The sequence below is a fragment of the Melampsora larici-populina genome (assembly GCF_000204055.1).
Source record: "Melampsora larici-populina 98AG31 unplaced genomic scaffold MELLAscaffold_1, whole genome shotgun sequence".
NCBI classification, from domain to species: Eukaryota; Fungi; Basidiomycota; class Pucciniomycetes; order Pucciniales; family Melampsoraceae; genus Melampsora; species Melampsora laricis-populina.
This window is the reverse complement of record NW_006768765.1, coordinates 3383013-3397052: the sequence shown is the minus strand read 5'-3', so window position 1 is coordinate 3397052 and position 14040 is coordinate 3383013. Positions and strand designations below refer to the sequence as shown.

General features: G+C 40.1%; 3 protein-coding genes across 3 annotated transcripts; 2 read left to right on the top strand and 1 right to left on the bottom strand.

The window, feature by feature from the left end:
• Positions 1-1707: 1707 nt before the first annotated feature.
• On the top strand, positions 1708-2244 carry MELLADRAFT_101432 (uncharacterized protein; the record flags this gene model as incomplete). The annotated part of the gene is made up of 3 exons (XM_007403833.1): positions 1708-1917; positions 2009-2027; positions 2129-2244. The coding sequence occupies 3 exons, from the start codon at positions 1708-1710 to the stop codon at positions 2242-2244; spliced, it is 345 nt and encodes a 114-aa protein (XP_007403895.1).
• A 1463-nt stretch (positions 2245-3707) lies between these two features.
• Positions 3708-4377, top strand: MELLADRAFT_101431 (uncharacterized protein; the record flags this gene model as incomplete). The annotated part of the gene is made up of 3 exons (XM_007403834.1): positions 3708-3838; positions 3966-4243; positions 4340-4377. The coding sequence occupies 3 exons, from the start codon at positions 3708-3710 to the stop codon at positions 4375-4377; spliced, it is 447 nt and encodes a 148-aa protein (XP_007403896.1).
• A 5293-nt stretch (positions 4378-9670) lies between these two features.
• Positions 9671-11682, bottom strand: MELLADRAFT_58753 (uncharacterized protein; the record flags this gene model as incomplete). The annotated part of the gene is made up of 5 exons (XM_007403725.1): positions 9671-9780; positions 9816-9991; positions 10127-10270; positions 10352-10991; positions 11196-11682. 5 exons carry the CDS (start codon positions 11680-11682, stop codon positions 9671-9673), a joined length of 1557 nt encoding a protein of 518 aa, XP_007403787.1.
• Between the last annotated feature and the right edge of the window lie 2358 nt (positions 11683-14040).

The window sequence follows — 14040 nt, the reverse complement described above, 5'->3', positions numbered from 1 at the left end:
TTGTGTAACATACTGAACACATCACATCACCAAAAGTGATGACAGTAGGGGCATTATCTGAGACAATCAATGGACACAAAAGCAGACTAAAAGATGAAGGAGGTTCACTTACCTAGATTACGGCTGTCCAAGACATAAATATACCAATTTTGGATACCAGTGTCTTGGTGGTATAGTTAAGATGGTTATTGGAACTTGTGAAATTAGGAAATCAGCTCAATGAAGCTGAGAATTGATCAAAAAAATATGTGAGCAATCTAATGGTAAAGAAGATTGTGGAAAAAAATGTTTGAGTTCAATTACCAGCATCAACAACTAATAACAATATATAACTTACACCTGTGGGCTTCAGGTAACAGCTCAATGAAACTGAGCACTGATTGAACAAAAGACAACAACAATCTAATGGTAAGGAAGAGTGTGAAAAAAAGAGATCACACAAGAGATTTTCATACAAAGAAACCATAGATGATGTCATGCAATCTTATTCAATCACAAGTGTAAGGTGTCACAAAGGATCCATTGTACAAATTCATAAGCCAATAGATCATTGATATCTCAATTTATATTCCCTGAAATTATCAAACATCTTGTCATAGTAAAAGAACTTTGACCACCTGCCATCGTTGCATCCACAGAACAATTGCTGACAAATCATTATGGTCATCAAAAACTAGAAAGGATTTGGAGGAACTCACCTGGAACAGCATCACCTTGACAGGCCTTTGGATCACATTTGTATATGTGATAGTCAATGTTTTTTCCACAATATGCATGGAAGCAAGGGACAGTTAGGATAGATACACAAAAAAGCAAGAAGGAAAGAACAACATCTATGTACCTGCGTGCATTCAATGTCTTAGAACTATGTTTCCTATTTTTCCACATAATTGACCTGAATGGTGTGACAAAAACAATGACATGAATTATACAAGCTTTGAGAGGCATTGTGATATGGGAAGAAAGAGCATCAAAATCAGAAGGCGGCAAGGAATTTGCTATGGACTTGTTGGTATTGAATATATGTCACAAACTCTCAACAATATGTCCATCATGGTGATATTGTTGTGTGTATGTATCAAATTATCAAGACTTTCTGTAGCTTTCTGTGCTCACTTGGTGCAAAACCCATCCAAAGTATTGTACTTGACAAGCAGGCTCAAGTATTATCAAAAGGTGAGAATCTTGTGAAATTCTGTACTCAGAGCCACTCCAAGATATTTATATTGTCAAAGAATAGCATCAAATTATGATTCAGGGTAACTGGAATGAAAGCTAAACCCAAACATACCTCATCTGACCTTTTGTAAAGGACTCCTGTGATCTTGATGACAGGCAAGAAGAACCCAGTCCACCAAGGTTTGATGTCTGATATGCACCACTTAGCTTAGAAGGACTTTCCCATTGCTGGTGAATCAGGTATAGCTGAGTGGTCAAAGGTCTATTGTATATCCGCTAAACAATCCAGTCCAGACTCCAGGTGGATTGCTTGAATCAAGGTCATAGGGTGGCGCAGTCCAGCGCGTCCCCCTTGTCGATTACCCGGCTGCGTAGGCTCATAGTGTGAGGTCTTAAGGCCATACTCATGTGTTTAGAGAGTGTCTCATGTTTTCCAAACTGGCTGAACTCGTTCAACGATTCGAACACTTCTGATTGTCATCATCAACCTAACCTTGAACGACTTTGGCGACTAATGAACTAAAGACAATGAGTCCATCACACAACACAAACAATCCTCAATCTATTGGATCATCAGCTTCAAAACTAGCAAAATCAGAAGTTGGTTCATCCACACAAGATCGACCTAAAACTACTCATCCTTCTTTTGATATTATCAAAAATAAATCATTTGGTACTTTTATGCATGAGATATGGATCAGATATCAAGGAGAATTTGCATTGTCTATGTTAGAAACTGTGAGTTATTCGATACTACATCCTTCTTTTGAAGTGTGAGACCGAAATTGATGATTGTTTTCAACTTCATGGTTTTTGACTTGCAAAACAGTGGGAAGTGGTGATGCTACGTAGGTGTCGATTGATTCGCACTCAAATAACCACATGAAAGATGATCTACCAAATCTCTGACTTTCAATCACGTCTTGATCGCGTTTTTTTGATTCTTTAGATATTCTCCTGGTTCTACTCCTCTCATTCTTCTACATGGCAGTCCTTCGATACTTTCCATCACACGTCAAGGTTATCGTCTCACGAGCAAAGTACTATCTGTCAGGTCAAGAATGATTTTTTCATAACACTTCTTTTACTATTCGGTTTTATGTTGCCTTTGGTGAATTTTTAACTCTTTTGGTAACTTTGAAATTAATCTTCTACGATGATAAGAAAAAAATTAATAAGATCATGTTAGCATTTTACTTTGTGTTTACATGAATTCTGCAAGTTTAAATTTTATAGGATCGGTGTTCATCTCTTTTAAGAAACTGTTGTATGATGATTACATTGTTTGAAAATCTTGGTGTCATATATTTTCTCCCGCAAAGTGATGGCATAGTGTTTCCTTTTTTTGAACATTCATTTTTTTCGCTATTGATCAAAGAGCATACGAGATTTTTATTCTTAAATTCATCAACTCTAATGACTGATCTGATCTACCTCATTCTACGAGTTTTGATACATCAACGGATCAGTTGCGGTCCCAATGCAGGAAGCATGGGGGAGTAAAAGAGAGAAGAAATCATATTGTAGGGGAAAACATGAATTGGCGCACCATTCTACAGGATGTCAGTCACAATTATAAAGCCTGATCGCATCTTTACTATGTAGACTGTCATTCTGTCAGTGGGTGAACATATGACTTCCTAGAAGAGATATTTCCGTACGAAGAAGTTACTGTATTCTCAAGCTCCAAGTTGCCTTATCATACTCAGAAAGTGCTTCTGATGAGGAAATACTCCAATAGCTATTGCCAGATATACGAGCAAGAGTTATCACGAGCTAGGAGTTGCGCATTTATTCGAGCAGAGTACTGCAGAAGTTCCAGTATATAGGGGTTGACTTCGAGGTGTCCATGGCGGACTTCACTCGGATTTTTTTCTTGTGGAACACGGCTTGGATGACACCCTTGAAGTCCAGAGAGAACATCAACAGCTTACCTACTAAGCAATTGCCGACTCGTGCAGCTGATTTTTCGATGAGCTCACCTCAGTCTAATCACACATTTGATTACACGGCGTTGATCTGAAACTGATGTAACCAAATGTATCCGTGGGACGACGACTTTATTCCAATCAATCTTCAAAAACCCCTTAGCTGACCATGTCACTTGGATCCCTATAAAACCTATTCAGTTTATTTTTCCGAAATTACGATAACTCACCTTGTTAAGGATGAACTCACCAAGCTAGGCTTAATTTCAAGCAATTCTGGTATATATGATACAATCTTATTACGCTGCATCGATGAGGATCAGGATATGAATAAGAAACTTTCCGAGGAATTGTTGAGGTGATATTCCATTCTTTAAGAAAGTTTATTAAACAATTGAAATTCATCACATCAGCTTTTTTCTCTCTTCTTATTTTACCTCAGGTGATGATGAGCTTTGAAAAATATCTTTCGAATTAATTTTTCACTCATTGAACTTGATATCCATCACTCATCGATCTCTTTGTCAACTTAAAATCAAAAAACTTGAAAACATTACTAAATATTTCAACGCGATACATAGATCTTTCTTAGGTCTAAAGATGCCTCATGTTATCCTATTGTCCGCATCTCAGGATATCTATGAAGGAAACTCTGGATTAGGAAGCACGATATCAAACGGATCGACTGATTGGTCTACTACTTTACCTGCTTCGACAGAATTTAGACCGGTGTAAGTTAACTTTTCAATTTCGATCCGAGTCTATTTTCTTCAGTTGATTGTTTTCCATTCAAGATTAAGATAAATTCAACTTCAAAACTTTGATTACTGATCCATTGATGTCATTATGAATTCATAGACAACTAAGTACCAAATCACTTATAATTTTATTATCATGGGGAATGTTAATTCTTTGTTGGACAATTTTTATCTTTGTAAAAGCATTTGATAAAGGAAATGATCAAAAGTTGAAGTCAAAATTAATATTAAAATTATCGAATGAGCTTTTAAATTTTAAAAATAAATTAGATGAAAAATTAATCGGTTTAAGATTATTGTTGATTAAAGATTTAAAGGAGGAAAATCGTATGAATTTAAAACTTTTGAATTTAAAACATCAACATCAAAATACTACTGGTGAGTTGAGGATTTTCTTTTTTGCTTCTTCTACTTTGGTTTTTGAGGTTTTAGATTGGGTGTTGATCAGATATGAAATGATACTTTTGGTTTTAGATTTGGATTGTAGATGTATGGGAGCTGCTCAAGCTTAAAGGATTTGTTTGGTTGAAGCTAGCGAGGAAGATTATCGCGGTAGGAATCTAGTTGTAGGAATGAATAATTGAATAAAAAATGCGGTTCAGATCTCTTACTGTGGGATGTCGATGGCTTGTTTTGGGTATCCAAGATAAGACTACACTTGGTTAAAACGGGGTAAAATGGATGGATGAGCTCAAGTCTCTCAAGAACAAGAATCAGATCTGGTTAGTTTTCTTTGTTGATGCGTAGTCATAAATGATGACATAAGAGTTATTTTCGACCGTACCTTTTCACTTGAACTTGAGTCATCAACTATATCTGCGCTACCGCAAGTCTGACAGTGATAGCCACTTTCCATCTCCAAAACCTGTTTGGAATAAAAAGGATCTGATTCCTAATATATACCTTTGTCCCACTGAGAAACTTCAATTCATTGAGGATGAACACCACCGCCGCTGCCCTACCAACTTATCTCTTGGTTGTTTACAAAGTCAACATTTGAACCAACATCTTTGTGATGTTGGTAAGTAATGAGACAATCCGATTGTAATCTTTTCCCAAAATTTGACAATAATCACCTGTAGAATGAAAATTGATCCATTTTCTCGTGTCTCGTCTTATCTCAAGAGATATGAACCTTCCCTTCCCCAGTTTAGTTACTGGGCAAGAGAAGATTTTGTTGTGGGCTAGAAGCCCTCTCGAAGCCAAGATGGTTCGAGAGGACCAGTTTTAAGAGGTGCCTATTCTTCACGTTTTCTAAGAAGGGTTTTGCTACCCTTCTATTGAACGTAGAAAAGTGGTACCTCTTATAACGACGAGAGCAGAGGAGAGCCGGGGTTTCCCCCAAGGAGTCCCCCATTGGGGGGCTTCGTGGCTTCTGCTCCTATGTAGGGTGGGTGGGCAGGAACAAAAAATTTTCTGATAATCTTTAATTGTTTTGATTACTCTAATAGTTAACCAAGTTACACAATAATGAGCTTTATAAGATTGACTAGTCACGGAAAATATCAGTTGTGTTTAATCTTGGAAAGTAGTAGGAAAATTGATAAAAGTCAAAAGGGAATTGTCGCGGGAGAAAGGTGACTCTCCAGCTGTTCCCTAAGGACTTATATCTTCTCCTTTCAGGAGTCTCGAATTACCTCATAGCTTCTATGACGTGTGACGCTTCAGCACCATCATGTGCCTCGATTCCGAAAGGGGTCTTTTATTCTTCTTTCTGGGAATCTGAAGCCTCGGTATTACGTCTTATTCTCCCAATTATCCTCCTACCGTTTTTTCCAGTGCACGCCTTCATGGACTTGTTCCACACTTCGTGCCTCGTGTAAACACCTATCCATTTTCTCGTGTCTCGTCTTATCTCAAGAGATATGAACCTTCCCTTCCCCAGTTTAGTTACTGGGCAAGAGAAGATTTTGTTGTGGGCTAGAAGCCCTCTCAAAGCCAAGATGGTTTGAGAGGACCAGTTTTAAGAGGTGCCTATTCTTCACGTTTTCTAAGAAGGGTTTTGCTACCCTTCTATTGAACGTAGAAAAGTGGTACCTCTTATAACGACGAGAGCAGAGGAGAGCCGGGGTTTCCCATACTCAGGATTGTGTCGGTCCTGAGCCTCTCTGGCTCTCCCCATCACCGTCGCTAGCCTCACCATCTCTTGCCAACACCTTCCGGTTCTCATGTGGCCAAAGGTATCTGACAAATAAAAGAAAAATTTCTAATCACATTGAGTCAAGGATATTTACAACCTCTGTGTTTCAACATTCGTAATCTGGTAGACGACAGCCTGATGTGGCTAAAACCTTTTGAGCATTACGCCATTCCATCTCGCTCCATTCTCTTTGATACAGGGCATGGCAACCCGATTTCCATCGTCCCAAAAGTTTTATGCTCTTCGTTGGTACCCCCGCCCTCGTTAAGAGTGTTGCGCCTCCAATTCGGAATGAGTGACCCGTTATGCCGTCTGCTTTACCCCAGGCCCTTTGCAGAACTTGCGTGAGAATTGGCCTTGTTATAGCGCAAGTGCTTCCTTCCCTCCATGTCATGAAAAGACGAGGGTCTTTTACCACTGTCATCCGTCGTGCCAAGCTTCCTAGAGCCTTGAAAGGGCATAACCGGCCTCCCGTTTCTCTCAAGATTAGATGTTGCAGTTCATCACCTCTGGCTGTTTTCGCATCACGAAGTGTTATTCTTGCCATTCTTCTTCCTCCCCAGGATAGAAATTGTAGGTCTGATTTTAGGATTGCCCCGAGATCTAAATTATCGTAATGTCTTGTCTTGTAAACCAGTTCTCCAATCCTTGCCAATCCCCAGTATGCAGTGAGTACTAATGCTTTCAAGCCTACAGTGTCTAACTCATTTTCTTCGATGTCGTCTAGCAGTTTGACGAGATCCTTTGGTGAAACTGGATTTCGATCTTGACGCGTTAGCTGAGCCGACATTTCGAGTCTCTTCGACGATCGTAGTATGCTTTTTACTCTTGTTTCAAGCATCGGCATGCACGGCTGACCGTGAAAATCGTGCCAGGTACGAACTGCTGATAGATATTTCTGAATCGTTACGACTTTTATCGGTTTGTTTTTAGCGTTCTTGTTATAATTGTGTCCCGCCCATACCACAAAGTACTCCAGAGTCGAACGAGATGCTGGGAAAGCTCTCAATCTAAACTGGTGTGTGAATACTTTAAACTTTTTCACCCCTGATGCGTATGATTCAAGCGTATTTCGTTTCCATCCACCTTTCACCATATGTCTTTGGGTTACTGACAACTTCGTAGGTTCTTCGTCTTTGATGCGAAGGAAGGGCGTTAAATTTTTCATGTCAGGTTGTGCCTTATTAGATTTTTAGAGCGATATCTACCTCTCCTAGTGATTCAATGTCGGGTGGATTTTTCGTATTTTCCTGTTGCTACCTCAAGCTCCCTCTTTTGTATCAAGAGACCGCGTCTCTGATCTATTTGCTTTGGTCTTGTTTAAGGCGCAGTGTCTATCTTTCTCTCACCACCACCAAACTTTCACACCCGAGGTATGTCTACTTCTTAAATTCCTCCTGATCTTCCTCAACAATTGTTTGTTACCTCCTTTTCTCTCTCGACACTCTCACTTGGTTTTACAAAGAAGTCAGCCAAACATTTGGGCAGATCTTTGATTATTCTCATGGCTGATCTCTGTTCATTACGACTTTGTCTTTGGACAATACAAATTACCAAGCGAGAAATTGGGGGATCAAACATTACAAATCAAGACGTCACAAAAATGGGAGTGTCATAGCTAGATTAGTCAATATCCTACTATTCTAGTCCCGTTCTTCTCTCCACTTGATCATCTTCTGTGGCGTTTCTCAACCAACGTGCCAAGTCTTCCGGTATATCAACATGAATTTGTAAGTACCATGCCTTTGAACCTATTATGCCTCTGGACAATTCGTCCGCTGCATTATCTAAAGACGCTACACGTCTTTGTTCCAGCTGACAATCATTTGAGTAAAGTAGCGAGCTTATTTCTTTCCACTCGTGGTTCACCCAAAAGTCTCTTGACTTCTCATTTCTTAGCACCCCCTCCGTAGTTGTATTATCGGTCAAAACTAGAAAGCGACTACTTTCCAACCTTTGTGGCTTCTGAAGTGTAAGTAGCCCTAGACGTACGGCTACTGTCTCCAACCAGGCGATACCCCGTTTCGGCTGGTCGAGTGGGGTTTCCCAACCAGGTAGCAGCTTGAATTGTGACCATGCCTTGCCCACTACCACTCCTATCCCAAAGGATGTGGACGCGTCACCTACCCAACCTACGTTGGACACTTCTCGTTTCTTTAATAGATACCTGTTAGGACAGCTTACTAGAGCATCCATCCACATGTTCAAATCACCTCTAACCAAAGAAGGCATCTTCCGCTTCGCGTACCTGTCGTGCCACTCTGCCAGCCATCGAAAGCTACTCGACAAGTAACAACGTAACTGTGGTAAAATGTATGATACGTGATTTAATCTACCATTCATCTTCTCGACTTCCTTCAGGCTATAGTCGACTTTTCCTAGATATTCGGACAGCTGATCGATCCTGGTCTGTAGTTTTGCTGGAGTTAAAGACACCACTTTTGTTTTTGTGTTCCATAAAAAACCAATATATTTCTGTTCATCACAGAAGTGTGAAAACTTTGTGTCGTTCGTTTTCACTCCCAAGGCTGAGCTGTACTCGACAATCTGATTCATATCTACGGTATTTGACACTTCTTTTATGAGAAGATTGTCATCTACCCATCTAAAAACTTTTATCAAATCGAAGTGTCTTTCTATTAGTTCCTTCCATCCATCCGCGGGGCCTCCAAAACTACCGCAGCCTCCTACTCCCCCAAAAGAAATGCATGTGTCGATGTATTGGAAACCAAGGAAGCAGGAAATGAGAAGGAAAGGCCATTGGCTTGGGAGTGTACCGATTTGCCTGTAGGCATTTTCCCAGTCGAAAAGGCCTACTTCCACTGGGACTTCTATTTCTGCTATGAATTCCGCTACAGTTGAAAAGTTGTCCCATGTCGTTTTGAAGTCATTTTTATCTACAAACGAATTGACGCTTGGTATGTTCGGATTGTTCTTCGGATAGGAAAGATCGTTTATGGGTCTGAAGGATCCGTCACCGTTCACTACGGCCCCCATGGGGCTAGACCTAAAGAAAGGAAACCTTGATCGTAATTCTTCTTTCGTGAACAGACCAAACATTCTACCCTCTGCCACTTCTTTTCTTATGTTGTCCATAATTTTTTCTTTTACTTCTTCAGCTGACTGGTGGTTTGGAGGACAGTAAAAGGGTAAATCTCCGATCGTATGATCCGGGATACCCTGGTCAAAGCCGTTCTTGAAGCCGTCTATTACGAAGTCGTATCAAGGTAATAAATTGTATTTCTTCAACTCTTCTTCCCATAACTCAATGTTCATCACACAGGTTGGTCCTTCTGGCCATTTACTTTCTATCACTACCTCTTTGATGTCGACACTCATTATTTCTTCATGCGCGTCGTTCGTCTTGATCTTAACAGAGTTCTGAGCTACCGAGTGTCCTACTCCTGTATCACGAACAGACGTAGTGTGTCTTTCACTGCATCAAAAAAGGGGTTTTGAAAAACACAAATCGTTACTTCATCAATCTTAACTAAAACCTCTTCTCCTTATAGGTACATGATTGGGCCAGTAACATAAAGGTAGTGGGAAGGTAGTGGGAGGTTCTACATCGCTTGGAAAGGTTACAAATCGTGCTTTCAATGCTATAAATACCTCGGCATTTTCTGCCTTGGTTGTTCGGTAACGACAGTCATGAAAAGTAAAATTCAAAAAGGAAGTAAAAAGACGGAGGACAACAAGAAGGTTTCGAACACAGCTGGGGTGCGCGCGATTATCATAGCAGTAGTTGCTCTTAAAGGAGGGGGAGACATCGGTACTAATTCAATCGAGATGACCCAAAACATAACTCACTACTGGCGAGCTCGAGATCTGCCATTACTCGCTCCTCCTCTTCCTCTGTACGCTCCTCCCCTACTACCGCTTGCCACCGGTTGTTGTTGTCGCAGTGGTGGGAGCATTTCCACAATGTCTGGTAGGCGAGGTCCTCTGGGTTGCCTAGGTAGCCGTCTTTGTGTCGAAACGGAAGTCTGTGTAGCTGGTGTATACTTCCGTTTTTTGATTTGACTTGTAGCATTCCTGTAAACAATCATTTTATGTTCAACAAACGGCATTCCTACTTTTTGAATTTCTTGAGGAGAGTGTTCTTCGATAAGGAAGCTTACTCATTCCAGATTCCAGTCTCCGGGTCTCGATTCTCGAACCTCGCTCCCTTCGCGTAAGGGTTGTTGTCTCCAAAGGTCAGTTCTCCTCTCATCGACGCTTTCTCTCTAGCCATCTTCTCAAACTTTTCCACATATATACTTGCACTGTTTATGCATCAGAGACATCAGAAAGCTTATTCTATTGATATGCTGTTGTATTTTCTTTTTACAGAGTTTCGAACTTACTCGGGTACTGAAACTCCCTTAGCTTGATGACCAAACAGCTGTTCTCTCAGCATTATGTCGTAGCGTAACGCCACCATCCAAGACTCAGTTGAGTATTTGATGTCTTTCACGTGCTTTACGTGTGTCTTCAATTGCTTCGCAATCTGAACGAAGTTGTAAGATTTCTTTAGATACTTTCGAAGAAGAGATATACCGTCTATCCATTCTCTGAACGTCATAGCGTATTCTGACGGAGGGGTCAAACCGCGGTTTCTAGATTTCAAGGATGACGATGATGGCTGATTTCTTCTACACTCCTCCTTATCTTTTCTCACGAAGGTAGGGTTGAGCACAGTTAAAGGAACACTCTCTGATAAGTTCTTCATCGCTTCGCCCCAATAGGTCTGTAATGGGGGTAGGGTTGATTTGCAAGGCGCTCTTTCTTGGAAGCGAATTCCGTTCTCTTTCGTTATGCTCTTTTTCAATGAAGAAGATGACTTTACTTTTGACAAATTTTTCTTCTTTCCGTGCTTGTTCACCACTTCTTTACCTTTAGTGGGATTCTTCTCTCTTGCTAACTTGGACTTGGCTTCATCCTTCGCGCGAATGGCTTTCTTAAGGCGTTGCTTTAGGTCTTTAATCGACTCGTTCTTGCCTGTGCCTGTGAACAGCGGAATTTAAACCGAAAAAGGTCAGGTTACAGTTTTTCTTTCTGCCTGCTTCCAGTGGAGGACACCATCTGGGTAACGTAACGCTACGTAGACTTCAACATGTCTCTTCCCTTGTGTAGGGGCGCTCAATTGTGTGGGAGCTCTTTTCCATAGCAGTGTTGTTCTCAGAATCAATTCAAGGATTTTCTGCTTACCTTTCCGAACTGTGCCGTCTGAGTCAGAATCCGATGAGGAATTGCTATCTTCTGATTCGGATGAATCACTGCCTGATGAGTCGCTTTCTGAGCTTCCTGAGGAATCGCTGCTTGAATTAGATGATGTCGATGACGAGTTGGAACTCGAATCTCTTCCATACTCCTCTAAGGCCTCTAGCTCGTTGAAGTCTTGATCTTGGTCGTCTTCGTCTTCGCCGTCTCCTTTGTCATCACCATCTCCTTCACCTTCCTCCATATCTTCAATTCCTTGACTATCCATCGATCTCGCGATTTCGTCTCTCATATGTTCTTGTATCGCTTCTCCGTCCAGTCTTTCAAGCTCTGGGTCGTCCGTACCTTCTAGCTCGCCAAGCTGGTTGTTCTCCGGGCCGTTTGATGAAGGTGGATCTATAACGGTAGCTCCTTCAGGGGCTACGTCTCCCCTAGCACGTCTGGTGGATCGACTGTTGGTTTGTGTGATTGCCATTTGTAAGTTGAAATAGATTTAGGGCTGTGAATGCGATGAAAAGAACTATGCAATGCAAAGAATTATGAAAGATAAGATTATTGAGACTAAGATAAGATAGTTTAAAGGATATGAACGTTATTATGATGGTAAAGGTTGAAAGGAAAGGTTATATAGTTCGATAAAACAAAACAAACACAAAACACAAAAAATTTTCTGATAATCTTTAATTGTTTTGATTACTCTAATAGTTAACCAAGTTACACAATAATGAGCTTTATAAGATTGACTAGTCACGGAAAATATCAGTTGTGTTTAATCTTGGAAAGTAGTAGGAAAATTGATAAAAGTCAAAAGGGAATTGTCGCGGGAGAAAGGTGACTCTCCAGCTGTTCCCTAAGGACTTATATCTTCTCCTTTCAGGAGTCTCGAATTACCTCATAGCTTCTATGACGTGTGACGCTTCAGCACCATCATGTGCCTCGATTCCGAAAGGGGTCTTTTATTCTTCTTTCTGGGAATCTGAAGCCTCGGTATTACGTCTTATTCTCCCAATTATCCTCCTACCGTTTTTTCCAGTGCACGCCTTCATGGACTTGTTCCACACTTCGTGCCTCGTGTAAACACCTATTCTTTCTTACAACACATGTCTTACAATTCAGTTCATCTTTCCGCTAAAACCGCTAAAAAAAATGACGAGACATGTCCCATGAGAAAGACTACATTTGAATTCACTCATAATCATTCATCATGATGTGAGGATGGTGTGAGACTGGAATGTGAAGTGTTGATGGCATTGACCATAAGGAATACGTCTGCACAGACACACGTTCATTGAGATTGTGATCATTGGCTTATATAGAATCTCTAGTGCTTTCTTTGATACATCATACCTGTAACTGTAAGAGTGACGTCAATGTTTGATTTTGTTATAAAGGATCTTGTTTTCTGTTTACCAAGAGCTCTTTTCCTTATCGAACTCAAACCATTTTATTCAAACCTCTTCTTCTCATTCAGTTGTTCTCATATCAGTTTGGTCAAGTGATCAGCTTTCATTAAGCTGATTACCTGACTCTCACAGGTGTAAGTTGAAAATGGATAAGAACACGGGTAAATCTAATAACCAGTGCGTAAAGGTAAGCACTCTTCTCCTCACAGTCTCAGGTATGCAGACCTTTGACTAACCTAATAACCAGTGCGTAAAGGTAAGCACTCTTCTCCTCACAGTCTCAGGTATGCAGACCTTTGACTAACCTATATCATGGGAGGTAAAATTAAAGATGAGAAACAAATAAGAAATAAGCTTAAAGCTCGTGACAGTGATCTGAATGGAAGTTTCTCTTTCCAGCAGATAAGAATACATTGCTTTTAACTAACCTAATAACCAGTGCGTAAAGGTAAGCACTCTTCTCCTCACAGTCTCAGGTATGCAGACCTTTGACTAACCTACAACAAACAATAAAAGACAAAATAGAAAAGAATAAAAGATAACTAGTCAGATCAACACTGTGATGGAATAGTAAAGTATAAAGTAAAAGTACCTATATCGTGGGAGGTAAAATTAAAGATGAGAAACGAATAAGAAATAAGCTTAAAGCTTGTGACAGTGATCTGAATGGAAGTTCTATAAAATAGAGTAACACCAAAGAAGTTAGTTATGATAATGAAGTGGATGAAACTCGAAAATCGACTTACTCTCTTTCCAGCAGATGAGGAAAGAGAGCAGGATCGTATGACTCGCACACAATTATAAATAGAGATAAAAAGACAAATCAGGACATTCAGGTACAAAGATTTATAATCATATTCACGTCATCATATTAGGTAATCTTCTTGATTTTGAATCTTGACCTGAGAACGTTGAAGTCTTGATTGTCTTTCAACATAAGTTGTTGTCTAGTTAGTTGTTGTGGATATTGAAATCGAACTCAAACCATTTTATTCAAACCTCTTCTTCTCATTCAGTTGTTCTCATATCAGTTCGGTCAAGTGCTCAGCTTTCATTAAGCTGATTACCTGACTCTCACAGGTGTAAGTTGTTGTCTAGTTAGTTGTTGTGGATATTGAAATCAAACTCAAACCATTTTATTTGAACCTCTTCTTCTCATTCAGTTGTTCTCATATCAGTTTGGTCAAGTGCTCAGCTTTCATTAAGCTGATTACCTGACTCTCACAGGTAATATCCACTTTAAGTGTGTTATGACCAAATGGCAAACGGACGCTACTTGAGCTAGGCCAATAGTAAAAGTTATTGAGAGAATCTTACAGTCACTGAAACTTCTCAGATTTGATTGCACTCAAATCCTCCATTTACAAGAAACACCTAAGCATCCATCTATTGAGATTAATATCAATAGCTATACGGGAATTAAGCAAATC